This window comes from Sebastes umbrosus, chromosome 15 (genome assembly GCF_015220745.1).
Source record: "Sebastes umbrosus isolate fSebUmb1 chromosome 15, fSebUmb1.pri, whole genome shotgun sequence".
In the NCBI taxonomy this organism is placed as follows: Eukaryota; Metazoa; Chordata; class Actinopteri; order Perciformes; family Sebastidae; genus Sebastes; species Sebastes umbrosus.
Window position 1 is genome coordinate 27,625,385 of NC_051283.1, and position 18,305 is coordinate 27,643,689.

At 38.0% G+C, this 18,305-nt stretch overlaps 3 protein-coding genes across 3 annotated transcripts in view; 2 read left to right on the forward strand and 1 right to left on the reverse strand.

Annotated features, from left to right (window-relative positions):
* Positions 1 to 18,305, forward strand: part of LOC119503753 (zinc finger and SCAN domain-containing protein 2-like) — a 681,462-nt gene that overhangs the window by 128,828 nt on the left and 534,329 nt on the right.
* On the reverse strand, positions 212 to 4,101 carry mllt11 (MLLT11 transcription factor 7 cofactor). Its single transcript, XM_037795877.1, has 3 exons — positions 3,938 to 4,101; positions 1,536 to 1,712; positions 212 to 1,440 (listed from the first exon to the last, which is right to left on the reverse strand). The coding sequence occupies exons 2-3, from the start codon at positions 1,701 to 1,703 to the stop codon at positions 1,348 to 1,350; spliced, it is 261 nt and encodes an 86-aa protein (XP_037651805.1). The 5' UTR covers positions 1,704 to 1,712; positions 3,938 to 4,101; the 3' UTR covers positions 212 to 1,347.
* cdc42se1 (CDC42 small effector 1) lies at positions 5,598 to 17,786 on the forward strand. Its single transcript, XM_037795874.1, has 5 exons — positions 5,598 to 5,744; positions 10,408 to 10,820; positions 13,480 to 13,584; positions 14,854 to 14,925; positions 15,818 to 17,786. The coding sequence occupies exons 2-4, from the start codon at positions 10,671 to 10,673 to the stop codon at positions 14,920 to 14,922; spliced, it is 324 nt and encodes a 107-aa protein (XP_037651802.1). The 5' UTR covers positions 5,598 to 5,744; positions 10,408 to 10,670; the 3' UTR covers positions 14,923 to 14,925; positions 15,818 to 17,786.

Genomic DNA, 18,305 nt, shown 5'->3' on the forward strand with positions numbered 1-18,305 from the left:
TAAGAGATCATAGGAGTTTGTTGCTCACATATAAGCGTCATTTAAATAAACATTAATCTAATGTTCCTTTATTGTTGGAAACATTGAACTGTGTTTGCCTGAAGATACTTTTTAATATTTTTATTTAAACTAACCAATAAATATATAGATATCACTTCCTTTGTATGAATTATATGAAGACCTGTACAATAAAACAGAAAACAGTAAAACATTTTGATCAGAAAAAGGACATTTTCTTTTATTGTTGGCAGGTTTTACATTCTGTATTTTTTCTTCTTGTGGATCCAGTGTGAGGCCGGCTCAGTCAAACAACATGAGGAATAAATAAATACATAAATAAATAAATAATCAGTGAACGTGACTATTAATAAAGCACCTCAGGATGAAAGAAATAAAAAGGCACAAATGGAAACGGATCAAAACTTTAGTCTCAGGCGGGTTTGAACGCATCACCTCCTGAATAAATTAATACATTTATAAATAAATAACATTTATCACAGAAACACTGATTCAATCATTCCAGTTTCTAGCATTTTGTTCAAGGGGGTTAAAATCTCATTTTTCAAACTGGAGAGTTGTCGGTTCACATCCTCAGTCGGATCAGAATCTGGTTTCTTATTCCGGTGTAACGTCTGGAATCAAGTCTGATATCGGGTTTGAAATCAGGTCTGTGATCAGGTTTGAAATCAGGTGTAAAATCAGGTCTGAGATCAGGTTTGAAATCAGGTCTGAGATCAGATTAAAGATCAGGAGACAATCAGAAACAAAGGGACGGCTGATCTGGGATCTGTATCACAGTGAGATCACTTTTGATTTTGGGTGTTCTGGTTTCATTAAATCAGCTCCTATTGAATTATAAAATGTTATCAAACACTTTGTATTTCAGTATTTTCACACAACATCAACTTCGAACCATCATTTCCCAGATTAAAGATCTGTTTATATTTATAACTGATAATCATAATTATTGTATGTGTTAAGGTGCTGCATTTATTCTGTTCCGGTTGATTTTAGTCTATCGACTTTATACATCTGCAGATTGATAATCAGCTTCCTGATACCAGTTGTTATCAGGAACAGACAAAGACTCTCTGTGATACAGACTCCTGGTTACAAACAGAGAAACTGTGTTCATATAAAATAAATGTTCAGACGGATGATTCAGAATCACAGAGTTTAATCTGAACCAGGGTCAACCTCTGTTTTACTGTGAAAACCATGCTCTTATTTTGGCAACTTCCTGAAACTAACATTTCCTTCAGTGTGGATGGTGATGTCATGCTGATCTGGGGTCAGGGGTCAGGTGATGTCGGGCTGATCTGGGGTCAGGTGGTGGAGCGTTGTGTTTCAGAGCAGCAGGTTGAAGTCGGCCAACAGAGTGCCCACGTCGGCGATCGGAGCTCTCCAATAGTTAAAGGAGGAAAACTCCGGGATCTCCTCCTGAAGACAGACAGACGGAATATCATGTAAAACAGAAACCAGATTTAAAACTAAAGTGGTCTACAGACCCAGTCTGGACCCGTCCGTCCCCTCACCTCCTTCTCCTGTTTCCTCAGAGAGGATGACTTGTCTTTTCCTGCCTTCCTATTGGCCGGCTGGCCGCCGTTCAGACCCAGGCCCTCCAGCTCCGACAGGTCCAGGGCCGGGATCGGCTGCCTCCAGAACAGGAAGGAGTCGTACTGACTCTTTGACTTTTCCATCATGATTGCAGTCTGACCAGAACCAAACACAACACGTTGAAACATGTCCAACAAGAGAGGAAAACATAAACACACTATAAACCCTTTTAGTGTTGACGTCATGATGAGGTCACGGTTGGGTGCCAGAATCCAGATATCACAACATTTGAGATGACAAACTGTGATTCGAGGCTCTAGCGAGCTACAATATCAGAGAAAGGTTTCAGAGATGGAGAGTAAATATTGCTAATATCTAGCCGTCTGCTAACAGCTGCCGTGAGTGAGTCCAGTGATCCTGGAGAGTGAGTGACGGCACATATTGAGAGAAACTAGTATTTTCTTCAGCCATTGTTATAAAAACAAGCCAACAATACTTGCTAGCCAGCGTTTTATGTAATTTTTTTTTTTTTATACTTTATTTCGAAAGTTCATTACTCAGTAGTCCTACTTATATAAAGATGTTCAGATTTTTTAATTACAAAAAAAATTAGCAAATATATTTTACATTATAAAAATAAATTATACAACAAATAAAATGTAAGGAAAGGAAAAGATGAATAAAAACACTCCAAACAGAGACATTGTTAGTTTAAAACTACAAAATAAAGGAAAAATAAATGATCTGTTCTGATGAGAAAAACACGATTCAACCGACATGTGTTTTTAAATGTAAAACTATTTAATATATTTCAGTTAGAGCGGTTGAATTTAAAATTACAGTTAAAAAAAAAGAACAAAACAAACAACACAAACACAAGAAGACTCAGAGCTGAATATTGATCAGATATCTGTGATCAAAGCTCAATAAACAGCTCTCAGATCAGTCTGTCACTGATTGAATCACAGCTGACTTGCCCTTTTACAGAGCCGATAGCTCCTAGGGGCCCTGAAGGCCTCTCAGCAGCTCAGGGTTAAAGGAGCATTTTAGTTAATTAACAATAAATCATTAAATCAGTGATTTTGACTATTTCAGATCAACATCATGAAACATTTATTTACCTTTGTATTAATTCCCCTATTTATCTACTCCTATTTGTAATTTTCTCTTGTATTTATTTATTTGTATTAACTTTTCAGAATCAGGTTTATTTCGCCAAGTATAAACATACATGGAATTTGACTCGGTTTTTTTATGCAGCTCTCTCAACGTACTTAGACAGAATAGAAATAACAGAATAAAGAATACAGTAATAAAAATAAAATGTCTACATACAAATCAAGTGTTTGGGAGTTGTAAACAATACAAATAGTGCAAGAAATAAAAATACTGGATGGTTATACATAGAGTGGATGATTATGTACAGTGTTGTTTGTTTGTTTTGATTATAATTACACTGTTTTAATTTAATTATTTTTTCCTTTCTTAAAATATTTTCACCATTTTTTTATAATTTATTTCAGCTGCAGTTTTTAATTTGTAACTAGGTGTATTTATATTAAAAGTCCTTTATCTAAATATATTACACTGTTTTAATGAAATTATTTTTTTTTTTTCCTTTCTTAAAATATTTTCACCATTTTTTTATATTTTATTTCAGCTGCAGGTTTTAATGTTTTATTCTGTAACTGAGTGTATTTATATTTAAAGTCTTGTATCTAAATATATTTCCAGGGGGTGGTCTTCCATCAGTGACTCATATTTATATATTTATATAAATATGTAGATATATTTGTTCAGAATCTTCCAGAGAGTCTATAACAGAAACTGGGTCATCACGTCCACTGCAGACTGAAATAACCCTCTCACAGCCTGACACTGATGGTTCCACTCTGACTGCCACCAAACTACATTCACATTTCTGTTGATTTTACTTTCGGCTGGTTTTATTATAGAGTCAGGCCTATTGATCCAGAGGCGTTGGCTCAGATTATCACCAGCTGATGATCCGCAGTCTGAACGGTGACAAATTATAATGATTTCTGATTGAAATGCATCACCAATATGTCTGTTTGTGTCCATTATTGATCACATGTTTAAACTGAGGGATGAATTGTGATCGATCAGGTTGATTAGAGGCGTTGGCTCAATGTTAGCTGATGATGCAGCCGATTATAACCCATTTTACACGATGAACTAGTGACATTTATCTCATCAATTAACCTTAAATACTCAGATTTTAACATGTAGTTTGGTTGAACATCGTGTTTTAGAGGGTTTAATTAGCAGCAGGTTCTTTCATCACCGGCTTTCTCTCAGAAAACACTCAGAAACATTAAATTATAATGTAATTGTGGGATGTAAATAAAGAGATTGTTACCTTTTTGTTTCCGGTGACAGAATAAAGGTTTGTGTGATTGTTCTTCTTCTTTGTTCTGTCGGTTCTTTTGTTGCTGTCGGTCGGTCGGTCGGTAGGTTCTGCAGCTGCTGCAGGTGAAATGAGCTCTGCGCGTGCATCAAGCTCACCTGAATACACCACACAGCTTCCGGTTACACATGTCAGAATAAAAGCTTTTACTGTTTTCTCGTTAGCTGATGAACTCAAAGATGATTTAATAAACACACTGCAATTTATTTAGACATCAGAGAATAACCTTGTTTATTTATTTATGTATGTATGTATGTATGTATTTATTTATGTATGTATGTATGTATGTATGTATGTATGTATTTATTTATTTATTTATTTGTTCATTTATTTATGTATGTATGTATGTATGTATGTATTTATTTATGTATGTATGTATGTATGTATGTATGTATTTATTTATGTATGTATGTATGTATGTATGTATGTATTTATTTATTTATTTATTTATTTGTTCATTTATTTATGTATGTATGTATGTATGTATGTATTTATTTATTTATTTATTTGTTCATTTATTTATGTATGTATGTATGTATGTATGTATTTATTTATTTATTTATTTGTTCATTTATTTATGTATGTATGTATGTATGTATGTATGTATTTATTTATGTTTAATGGAATGTTTTTTTTATATTACACAACGTTTACGATGTTTAATAATATGTTCCATTATCTACATTACGTTACGCATTTATTTTGAAAAAAATGTTAGTTTCCGGTATGTTCGGTATGTTTCTGGAACACACACACGCGCACGCACGCACACGAACACACATGCACACACGCGCGCACACACACACACACACAGGGTAAACTAGTCTTATTTTAAAAGCAAATCAATAATTAAAACATTTATTTTCTAATAACTAATATATGTAATTAAATGCATGTTTTCATCCAGAGGGGGGCACTGTTTATTAATATAATTTAACATAATAATATAATTTTTATTAAGAGGAATAAACAGATTAAATTACAGATTAAAATATATTTATTTAAGATCCTCAAAAATCCTCCTTCGTATTAATCTATGGAGGACAGAACCCGCCAAAACCAATAAATAAATAAATAAATAAAATTGATATTTCTGTTTTAATTTGCTTCTTTATTCATTTATTTTCGTATTAATCTATAGTGGATGGAACCTGCCAAAATAAAAAATAAACAAATAAATAAATAACTCGATAAATGTCATTAAATGTAGCTAAAATAATATTAAAAATAAATCTAGGCATTAATTAATTGATAAAATGTGACATAAATTGATATTTCTGTTTTTAATCTGCTTCTTTATTTATTTATCTTTGTATTAATTCCCTTATCTATTTACTCTTCTGTTTAATTTTCCCTTTTATTTATTCATTTTTATTAACTGTTTTACTTTTACTTTTGTGAAATATGTGAAAAAAGAAAATAAAACCGGTTGCAGAGCTCTGTGGTTTGAATATGATGATGAAACTGGGACCAGCAGGGTCAGATTACAGATTAATGCAGCGTACCAGGTGTAATGAGCGTGTTGAGCCAGCAGGAAGAGCCATTTGACTGGAAACAGACAGGAAGCAGAAGAAAAAGGAAAAAGAGAAAAAATGAAGTCCTGGATGTACTTCCTGGTTGGAGCCACACCTCAGAGAGAGAGAGAGAGTGAGAGAGAGAGAGAGACGTTAGAGCTACAGCTGGTTCTGATCTCAGTCTGACGCCTTCAGCCCGACCAACACCTCCTCGTCTTCCTCCTCTTCCTCGTCTTCTTCTTCTGGTGAGTCTTTTTATATTTAATCTGATCTCACTTCACACCAACGGGCTGAAAAACTTCACCTTTAACCCTCCCAGATGTTTCATAACAGAGCGCTCACTCTGCTCTCACATTCAGGGTTCAACTGCAGAGAGCTGTTCTATAACCATAGACTGTTTGGTCCTGTAGTGTCTAATACAACCACAATATATATAACTAAAACTTAAAAAATGACATGTAGGTTTTGATTTATAGAGAAAACATAGAGTAAAAAAACAATACGTGTGTGTATTAAGGGATAATTAAGCCCTTTTGAAGCCGTTTAACTGTTTTCCAGACGCCGGTGTTGCACTGATTTCTGTTACCCGTCAGATACTGTGACCTGATGTTGAAGTGTGTTTCCTCTCAGTTGTGATTCAACGGATCGATACGAGACCAGATTTAATTTCTTAATCAGGTCACACAATCTGACGGGTGACAGAATAAAGTGTAACACCGGGGCTGCTCTCTCTCTGGTCTCTTTTGTGTGTCAGACAATAAGAACATAGACAGGTCCAGGAGGTTGTTAGCTTAGCTTAGCACAAAGACTGGAAGCAGAGGGAAACTGCTAGCGTAGCTCCATCTGCTCACTTATTATCACGTATCTGATTTGTAAAAGTTAAATTTTTTTCTAATTTGGGTGTTTGGGTGCAGATTTCAGTGAGTAAAAAAAACTGCAAGAACCAGGAGTGTGGAGGTCAAAGGTCAGAGGTCAGAGGTCACAGGGTTCAGACTAACCCTGCTGAGATCAGGACCGATTCAAGACGAATGTTTCTGGAAACTTGAGGAGCTAAAAATAGGCCTGGTTCTTAACGGTGTTTTCTGAAACACGGTGTGTTTTCAGTGGAGGATCCAGATGTGGAGCCAAATTACAGGTCTGGAGTCAGTTTAGAGGACAGAGCTGCTGGCTGTGGTGAGCCGGAGGAAACACTAAAGATCTGTTCTCTGAAGCAGGTTTATTACCACGCAGGTTTCACACACAGGGACTTTGCTTTGGGGGGATGTATTTGAACGTTACGCTGCGTTCATGTACTACTGGAAAATTTGGAAACTCTGGGATCTGACAGTTTAAATAAAGTTTGAATGGTGGGCCTCCGTTGTTTAGATGGTAGACTTTGTGTCGCTGGTAAAGTGTTAAAGCGTCTATAATCAATACTCTAATGACTCTGTAATGATAATATACTACAGTATACTATCGTATACTGTAGTATACGATAGTATACTACAGTGTACTATCATATGTAGTATACTATAGTATATGATAATATAGCATATTATATTAGTGATGTAGTGATAATATACTGTAGTATATGATAGAATACAATAGCATACTATAGTAGTGATAGTATATAGTATATGATAGAATACAATAGCATACTATAGTAGTGATAGTATATAGTATATGATAGAATACTCCAGTATACTATAGTAGGGATAGTATTTCTGGATTATAGTCTCTTGGTTGTTTCTGGAGCAACGGAGCCGGCTGTAGGGGGGGGGGCAGGAAGTGGTGAAGGGGCCATTGTCGTCCCCCCCACTGTACTGTTGTGACGTCGCGGCTGCTGTGACCTCATCACAGGACGGTCTCTGGTGTTCCTGGTTTGTCTCAGCAGCTCTGCGTGGTCTGTGCTGGATGAGGTCTTGGTGTGGGTCCAGACTGGTCCAGGTCCAGCAGCAGCACTCATGTGTCATGAGTCTTCACCTCTGTGAGAGCTGAACGGAGCTCCTCGTCTGTCAGTTAAACCGCTGCAGATGTTTCAGGACGCTCTCACTGACTCACTGTTTCTTGGTCTGAACCGTTGCCATGGTGACCTGGACCAGGTGGAACCCGGTGGACCTGGTGAACCCGGGTGAATCTGCTCTGTGTTTAAACTGTATTTATACTGACAGATATTCAGGTCCCGGATCAGTGATGGACTCTGACCTCAGTGTTTGTTAGAGGGAGGATTTAACCTTCAGCCTTCATACCAACACACACACACACACACACACACACACACTGGAGACTATTTCAGGAGGAGAAGATGGCTGGCTTTTATAAGCTGTCACACTTAAAATCGCCTTATTTTGAGGTGAATTTTTCTGTATTACTGTCTGGTTAATGTGAACAAATCTTCTTGAATGAGTAAATAATAAGTAATCCAGAGTCTGACCCGGTCTCATGGTCTGACCCGGTCTCAGAGGAACCAGGTCTAGGTGTGTTTGTGTTTGTGTGATTCTTATTTTCCATGTGAGCGGCGGTGTGAAAGCTGCTCGTTGTGTTGAACCGTTAACCGTTATTTTCCTCCAGACGTCTGAATGAAAAGAGCTCATTGTGAAGCGTCTCTCTCTCTCTGAGCGGCTGTAGATGATATTCTCTCTGGGTAGTAGTACTCTGATCCTCTACTGCAGTAAAAGTACTAATACCATGCTGTGAAAATACTCTGTTACAAGTACACGTTTGTGTGTAAAAATATGAATCTGTAAAGTAACTAAAGCTGTCAGATAAATGTAGTGGAGTGAAAAGTACAATATTTCCCTCTGAGATGTAGTGGAGTAGAAGTAGAAGTACTCAAGTAAAGTACAAGTACCTCACATTACAGCGTCCACTAACAGACGTTACTACAGGAGAACATGAGACTGTTTCTGGTTCCTTCATGTTGTTTCTTATCTCAAACGTCTTTGTGCTGAACAGGAAGTGATAATGTGGAACAGGAAGTGAGCGTCTGAGTTTAGAAAGCAGGAAGTGACCCGGTCACAGGATCGGCCAATCACACACACTCACCCTCCGTCTGCCATGTTATCTTAAAGGTCTCATATCGTACTCATTTTCAGGTTCACACTTGTAGTTTGTTTATGTTTACATGCTTTTATGTTTATTTATATATAACTGTATTCACCCTCTGTCCATCTGAAACGCTTCGATTTAGCGCATTTCAAAGGAATTGCGTTGCCAGGCAACAGCTTACGTCCATGTTTACTTCCTGTCAGCTGATGTCATTCACAAAGGTTGCGTCCTAAATTCCACACTAACATGTTATTTAGTCGCTAAAACAGTATGTGAGATATTTTACTATGTCTGAAACTTTAGTATGAATCCAGTAGTACATGTATTACATAGTATTTCCTGTGAAATATTACTGTTTGCAACGCTGGACACTACGGCGGCATAAATATCCTAAATAAATAAATATATATTCATGACAGATGTTGACGGACGGCTCTGTAACGTCAGTGGCTCTTTAATTTAACTGTAAATATAAGATTTCACGTTGCTGGGTGTAATATATATTTTAAATTAATTCAAACTTTGAGGTTGGTTACCATGGTTATACGTCTCCAACAGGAAGTGACGACGTAAATTACTGCTCAAACATAAATCCTACTGTTTATTCACACTAAAGTATGTTGAACGATAGTACACCTTTTGGGTATTTAGTAGTACATAGTTTGAGATTTCGGACGACACCTTTCACTGCAACCGGAAATAAACTGGAACACATTTAGAATGTGGTCCATATGTTGTTTATTTGGGACATCACAACAGCCGCTGCCGCCATTTTGGACTGAAAACGCTTGTTATATTTATAATATTTTATTGTTCAACACAGGCCATTTCAGTAGAATATGACAATAGAATAGAAATAATTTAGTTTTACTTTTGTAGGCGGACGTTTAAATGGCGTCTGGTAGTCGCTTTCAGTCCAAAATGGCGGAAGCGTAGCTCTGCTGCTGGGCGCTGATGTCGCAATGGAACAACATCTGTGTGATGGTGAACATCTGCAGGTGGCGCTTACAGGACTGTAGCAGCAGTTTAAACTAAAACCTCAGACAGAGAGAGTGAATGTTTGTCCCATGACGTCAGCGTGAGGAGAGAGAACTGAAGTTATCAAACAGAGATGTAGTGGAGTAGAAGTAGAATTGAAATACTCTAGTAAAGTACAAGTACCTCAACGCTGTACTGAAGTCCAGTACTTGAGTAGATGTACTTCGTTACAGTGAGTTATCAGTGTGATAGAGGAGCAGTGTTGGTGAATCTGAGGCCTCCGGCGGTGGACGTCTACATTCCTCTGAGTTGATCTGAGCTGATGTGAAGCGTGAAGCTACTTGTTGCTTCTCACATTCTTCCGTTATCGTCTGTTGAAACGAGCTGGACGAACTCCAGACGGACTCTCCCCCCTCCCGCACGCTGAAAATAGACGTTTAACCTCCGCATGTAATCAGGAAGTACGACGAGGACGCCTTTTATCAGCCCTTCACTCTCCCTGTCTGATAAAGAACCAAGAATAAAAACAAGAGTTATTGTTTCAACCAGCACTTAATATTCATTCAAGTTAGCTGAACTACAGCAGTAATCAGTCCTGAGGTCAAAGGTCACCTGTGTCTGATGTTTTTTTTTTAGTTTGATTCATCTGAAAACAACAAGAACAAAACGTCCAGTAACTCTTTAATTTAAACGTCACAGGCCTCACAGTGTGTGTGTGTTTGGACCACACCCAGTGTTTAGTCATGCTTAATGTGTTCACTGTGTTGACGTTTGGTTCCCATGCAGCTGTATGAGACAGTTTGTTCTGTTCTTCTATTGTTGTGAGTTGTAATTAAATACTTAAACATTTAAAGATTAAATAAAATGTGATGTCCTTAACTTGTTTCTTTTCTGTCTCCACAGATCAAACCTGAAGCTGTCGTCACAGTTTGGATATTAAAACACAAACTTTTTTCATCAGTGGACTTTAACGGATTCTGTCAGTTTTGTGGGAAGACATTTTTTTTGCTCTATTTTAGTTAATTTAATTTAATACTTCCCTCTTTGAATTTGTGGATATTTGATATTTTTCTTCAGTCTCCTGGCGTCCTTCAGTGGACAGTTTTCGCTCTGAGGGTATATTTGGGTTTTTCTGCGTGTCGCTGCTGGTTCAGGTTTTTGTCTGAATGCCCCAGGATTATCCATCGGCTGCACTTCCTCCCCCGGCGTGCAGGGCGGCAGCAGAGAGCGGCGGCCAGCCGCTGGACAGGCGCAGCGTCGGCATGAGCGACTTCTGGCACAAGATGGGCTGCTGCGTGGTAGCGAAACCACCGCCGGTAAGACACACACACAAGTTACTTTTTGTGGTTTGGTTGCTGATTTGACCACTCACCAGCGGTTACATTAAAACACTTAGAGGCCATATTTAAACCATCTATAGGTCTAAAGGTCATTCAGGGGGCGTGTGCAACTCCACTTTTACTAGTTTAGCGGCGCATCACAAAGTAAGGTGCAAGGAGCAAAGGGGTTGTATTTAGTCTCTTAATTAATCAAAGATGTGTCCGATAACCTGTTTAACTGCTGCACGTTAAATTTATTATATGATAATATTACACAGCTTTGTTGAATACTCGATTCTGATTGGTCAATCACGGCGTTCTATGTTCTGTTATTTCTTTATAACAGACCGTTGCTATGTATAGCAGACCGTTGCTACGTACAGCAGACCGTTGCTACTAGAACAGACCGTTGCTATGTACAACAGACCGTTGCTACGTATAGCAGACCAAGCTGATTTACGTACGGGCGTACAGCCGGGCGCTGCCGGAGAGATGGTGCATAACAAGTAGATCCATCAGCTTCAAAACGCCGGCGTTTAGACGGAGAGGGACATTAACTTTGAAGTAGCCTCCGTCTGCACTCACAATGGTTTATATTTAGTTTATAATCCAGTTAGCAGCTGTTAGTAGTTTTAGTTTGACCAGGCAGATCATAAATATATAACGTCTGAGCTTCAGTGAGTCTCTCTCCAGTGAGTCGAGAGGAAACAGGTGGCAGAACTTCCTCTTCCTGTTTCACCGTGACCTCTGACCACCTGCAGGCCGACGCCCTCCGTCCACATACTGTTACAAACATCAGTTTGTTTAGACGCAGTTTCCTGCTGCAGTGTTTGTAAAGTAAAGTGGTGTTTTAACTAAATCACATCAGGGTGTTTGTTTGGAGGCAGAAATCTATAATATTAATATAATAAACGAAGGTGTTTTATGGGTCATTCTTTGTGAGTCATCTTAAAGAAATCCTCTGATTGGACGTCACAGAGTCTTTAACCCTGAGTCATGGTGGTGTTGTTGTGTAATACAGATGTTACACCACAGCTGGCTGGAAGACTCACAACCACATCATCAACTGGATTTTATCTTTCAGCCTCAAAGTCTCTTATTATTATATTAACAGATTCATAATGGATTATATATAACATATAATATAACACAACTGATCAGTGACGTCTGTGAGCTCAACAACATAATCAATAAATATCATTAGAGCAACAACAACCATCATTTATAAATAGTAAATTAATAGTTAATTAAACTAAGTTAATAGTTATTTTACTGTCAACAAACAACGAAATTATCATTAATAATGTTTACTAATTATTAGTAAAAACCCCACAGAAAACGTGGCTTTAGTTTAAACAAACATTCCTCTTCCTCCTCCTCCTCTTCCTCCTCTTCCTCCTCATCTTCCTCCTCTTCCTCCTCTCCCTCCTCTCCCTCCTCTTCCTCCTCTCCCTCCTCTTCTTCCTCCTCCTCCTCTTCCTCCTCATCTTCCTCCTCTTCCTCCTCTCCCTCTTCCTCCTCATCCTCCTCTTCCTCCTCATCTTCCTCCTCTCCCTCCTCTCCCTCTTCCTCCTCCTCCTCCTCCTCTCCCTCCTCTCCCTCCTCTCCCTCTTCCTTCTCTCCCTCCTCTTCCTCCTCTCCCTCCTCTCCCTCCTCCTCCTCGTCTTCCTCCTCTTTCTCCTCTTCCTCCACCTCCTCCTCTTCCTCCTCTCACTCTCCCTCCTCCTCGTCCTCCTCTTCCTCCTCCTCCTCCTCTCTACAGAGTTTTAATGGCGCTGGTCGTCATCGTCATGGTTACATCACAGCGCTGAATAATCCGGAGGAACGTTATAATCCTCTTAAATCTGATCCAGATTGTTCTGATCGGGGATCAGATTCTGGATCAGCTCTCGGTTCCTCTCAGCAGGATTAACTGGACTCTGGGAGCAGGATGGGCCCTTAATGAGGCGTTCAGGTGCAGGGAGCCGGAACGCACAGGGTCCCTGAACACAGCAGAGTGACCCTGAACAAAATTATGACCTTTTCACAATAATAGTTTCATATTATAGGTAAATAATTCCTTTTAAATTGTCTCACTTGTATTTTCCTTTTCAAGTTAAACTTAGTTTAAGCACATACAATTATTTCAGTATTTTAGTTTTAACTTTAACTTTTTCTTTTTTTATATTTAATCGTCTGTTTATCTGTTAAATCACTTCTTAAAACCTCTTCTATTCTCTTTTTCATCTCTTTTGTTTTATTGATTATTTTATATTGTTTTATTTTACTGTTTCTCTTATGTAGCTCCTGTTGCTGAATGTTGTATAACTTTAAAACTGTTTTTGCCATTTTTATTTTGTCTTGTAAAGCACTTTGTAAATTTGTTTTGAAAATGCTATATAAATAAAGTTTATTATTATTATTATTATTATTATTATATTATTAATAATAATAATAATAATAATAATCACAATAATTTTAACAGCGTTAACAGTGAGGTATGACTGGACGTTAAAGGGTGTTAAAGGGTTAACCAGGTTCCTGTTGACGTCATGTGTCTGATTTTATAGAGATGATGTCATGCTGTCTGTATGAGGACGAGTAGAGACATGAACACACACTAACTGACTAACCTGTGTGTGTGTGTGTGTGTGTGTGTGTGTGTGTGGGTGTCTAGAAGAAGAAGAGGAGGAGGATTGATCGCACTATGATCGGAGAGCCGACCAACTTCATTCACCTCACACACATCGGCTCTGGAGAGATGGCCGAGGGGCTGCAGCCGGTTAGAACACACACACCTGTTCACCTGTCTGTCTACATGTTCACCTGTCTGAATATTATTTTAACAATAGAATGGTGTCTGTTATCTGACTGTAGATCAGCTGTTATACAGTTTTATTAGTGAATCAAAGAAGAAGAGACTGTGTGTGTGTGTGTGTGTGTGAGGAAGTGACACGCAGCGCTGCCACTTCCTGTTTCTATTTTAGCTTCTCTTTCGTCTCATCTGTTAAAGACAGCATCGAGTTCAGCTGCAGGTCTGACCACCACACAGAAATAAAATAAAAATAAAAATAAAAATAAAAATAAAAATAAAATAAAATAATACAACAAAATATAAAATAAAAATAAAGTGAAACCAAATGATATACAATGAAATACGAAAAGATTTAAAATAATAAAAACTGTAAAATAAAATAAAATGATGAAATAATATGTACTAAATTAAATGACAAAGTAAAATGAAATGGAATTAGATAATAAAAATATATAAATATATAAAATAAAATAAAAAGTAAAAAAAGTAAAATTAACTAAAAAAATAAAATATAAAAAAATAATTGAATTAATGATTAAATTAAATTGATTTTAAAACAGAAATAAAATATAATGATAAACTATAAAAATTAAATAAAATTAAAATTAAATAAATTAGAATGAAATAAATTGTACCAGTTTGTAATCGTCTGATGACATCACCCTGTGTGATGATTGGTCGGAGTCAGCAGGTTGTCTTCCTCTCTGATGAGGTCGGAGGTCACAAGGATCCTTCCTCACTGACTCACTTCCTTCGTTTCCTCAAAAACACAAACAAACGGACTGAGTGACTCAATAATTCATCTTTAGATAATTATTAAACTATATACGTATATTTATATATTTATACTGTTTATATATGAATATATATATGTATATATATGTATATAGCATTTATACAGAATTATAATACAAATACACGTTAAATACATAATAAAATATGAATGTTTTACGAAAGAATGAAATCACACATATACATAAAAATAAATATTTCAAAATATATTATGACATAGTTATGAACTTGATACTGAAATAGTATTAGGATCAATATGATTGATCAGTTCTGTGGTGCAGAGCGTTGTTTACATCCGGTAGAGAAGAGACAGAAAATATACGTTTAAATAATCTAAATAAATGAATATAAGTGAGTGTTTCTACTGACGTGTGACGTGTTCAGATACATGTAATCAGTTATATTGATCATGTTCTGTGTGTGTGTGTGTGTGTGTGTGTATAGTCGGGGTCGGTTCAGGAACAGATGAGGTCTAAAGGCCCGAGCGTGAACGGCAGGAACAGCCTGTTATAGCCGGTAAACACCCACGCACACACACACACACACACACACACACACACACACACACACGCACACACACACACACACACACACACACACACACACACACACATATTTTTATATTTTCTACGCTGCCACTTCAACTCCTTTCAGTGTAAAACATTTATAAATTATATACAAAATTCTACAGAAACATTCACTAAAGGTTCATATACACCGAGCCGACATCAGAGAACTAGCAGCGACGAAGGCCGCCTCACGTCTCCTTCGTTTTAGCCGACAAGTTGCACTCGAACACACCGCAAAGATGAAAGCCAACAGCCAGTCAGCACGTACGTTCTGAGAGGAAATGAGTCTCCACACCAGCAGACTGCGGTAGTCTGTATTCATCATTCAGGAAGGGAAACAGGAGGAGCGAGGACGACGGATACACAAGCTGTTATGATTCAAGAACGTGTCGGAGGTTTTGCAAAATGCTGAATCAGCCGAAAAAACCCTCCGACTAGAGCCAATTAATTTCACCATTTCTCTTTTTTTTCGTACTTTGTCTTTTCTTAAGTATTAAACCACAAAACCAATGTGTTGACATTTTGATGACTCCACGATCTTTCTTCTAGCGCCACCTCACCGCGTCAGAGAACATGCAAAGCGACGTGACGCTTGTTTTGCGCACCTCCAAACTATTTTCACTGGTCAAAATCACATCTGACAGTTAATCAATATCTCTCTATGTAGAAGAGAGTGACGTCGCTCGTAGTAAATCTAGACAATTTTTCACGCTCCATTCGCCAGAGTTTGCTTGCTCGCTGTATGTTTGGAAGAGGTGTAACATTGCAGCTGTAATGAACTCATCAGTCTGTAGGCGGCGCTGACTGCTGCTGACTGCTTCCTGTTTATTATTTTTCAGGAGTGTATTAAACTGACGTAGACCAGCTGACCGACCTCCTTCCTCCACGACGACCTTCACTCTCCTCTCCGACATCTGATCGCCGACTGAAGGCTCCAACTGCCCTGCTGGAGTTCCCCTCAGCAATGTGCAGCACCGCCAGCCACCTGCAGGGGGGCGCCGTCCTGACCCGGAAAAGACAAATCTCTACTTTGAGGATCATCACTTTCTTATTTTCTGAAAATCATTAAAACAAAAACATCCAGTCATGAGTCCAGATGGAGTTTTTCTACATCTCAGGTCCAATAAAACACCAGCTCTGCATCGGATCCAGGAACAACAAAACCAAGGCAAGGACTACATCTCCCAGCATGCCTTTAAACTCCGTCTACGTCTACGCTGACATCGAGGAAACAAATTTAGATCAGAGTAAAAGAAATGTCTTGTGCTCACCACTAGAGGGCAGACATGAAGAGGTCCCCGTCAGTATTACATCAAACCGACCGATGACATCACTGGACTTCATTTCCCAGAATGCCGTTCTATTCAGGATATGCGACAAATGACAGAATGTCTGTATTTAAGAAAGAAATTGTCACTAAACTTTTTTGTAAAAAAAGACTACATTTCCCAGCATTCATAGGGAAGTTTCCGCTTCCCGTCGTGGAGACAATCGTCCATTTAAACCCTCCTGCTGGTGGAAAGTCTCTCTAACGTTTCCTCAATGGACATTTTGTTGTTTTTTTCTCTGTTCATTGGTCACATGGTCGCTTCAGTGATGACATCATTGGACTTCGACTCCCAGGATGCCTCACTGCTGGTGCTGAATGATTAAAGACTTTTAGGAGATGGGAAAGTCCCCCCTATGTGTGTGTGTGTGATGTCATCTGGTCTTAATATCCCACCAGTTTAAATATAAACGTTGCTTCACTGAACTCTCAGCGGGGATTGGACACACAGATCAAAACTTACATTAGAAAATTACCGGGTTTTTTAGAAGTTCCATATTTCCACGTATAGAAAGATTTTATTTTTTTTTCTGCTCATTTGACTACTCAAGCTGTGGGTCGGGGCCCTAAACGGGTCTTAAGCTGACATACTTAGGGGACCCACGAAGACGGAAATGTGTGAACTTTTAACTTCGGGGCGCCACTTTGAGACATTTTTAAACATTTCATGCTGCATCTGGCGGGAAGATCAAGTGTTTATCTGCTTTATATTTTTAATATTTGAACGTTATTTTTTAATTTTCTGCTGTTTTTGGGTGATTTGCTGTATGATTTCTCCTGATGTCACTGTGTGTTTTTTCTATTTTGTTTTGCTTCCGTCTGGTTGCAGAGCTTCGGTTCAGTTTGGGTCTCTCGATATATTGAAGATTTCTAACATTAGAGAGGTCGTGGGAAAGATTAGACATCCTTTGCAAAGTTTCTTTAAATATAAGATGACGAAAAAAAATAACTTTGATTAAATGTAAGTATATAAATTCCCCCAAAAAGTTTAATTCCAGCACTTTATAGAAAGCTGTAACAGGAGGAGGCTAGGGCTTTAGAGTCCAACCCACCAACCAAACTCTATACAGTTTTCTGTGTATTTAAACAAACCTAAAAAAAACACATTGTATTTATGCATTTATCTGTTCCATTACATTTTCTGTAATATGTATGTCACTACATTACGGTCTAAATATTTCAAAGCTTCTCTACAGTGTGTGTTGTGTAATTCTGGTGAAAAATATGAACTCCTATTTAATTTATTTAGTTGTTTTTGCCTTAAAATTGTCTGATTTTAAAAGATAATTAGATTAAAAATAGATCAAAATCAACCTTGAAACAACCCAACATGTTCAGCTGTAGAGTGGAAACTACTGTTTATGTTATTAAACCCCCAAATTACCAGAAATAGTGTTGACATGACCTCAGTATTCTGACCACACCAGACTTCTATTGACAAAACTGATTTTACTCAGACTGGACAGTCGAGACTTGTTTTTTAAAAAAAAACATCATTAAAATTTTCATCCAAAATAGAAATATGATATGACTGGAACAAAAACGAATACCTAAACAAATCCACAGAAGTATTTCAGTATTGATTGATTGATTAATTGATTGATTAGTTGACACTGTAAATGTGCCAAAAATAATAAAACAGATCAATTAAAGAGGTCAAACACAGGAGTAAGAAAAAGGGCCATAAAAAGATGATGACAACATCTGAACTGTGCGGTAACTCAACCCTCAGCTGTTGTCTATGCTACCCCAGGGGTGGTTGCCATGGAAACCGCTGAGTCACGGTGTTCCCCCTCACTGTGGCGACCGGCCACTTCCTCCCCGAAGAAGAACTAAATGTCTATTTAAGGAAAATGTGAGCTGCTGCTGCTGCTGCTTGTCTCAGTTTCTTCTGGACAGCGTGCTGCGTTCATTGAACTCCTCACAGTGTGGGAGATTCTAAACTTTCCCCCTGAAAGATTCTCCCTGTTAACAATCCTCAACAACTGATCAGACATCGT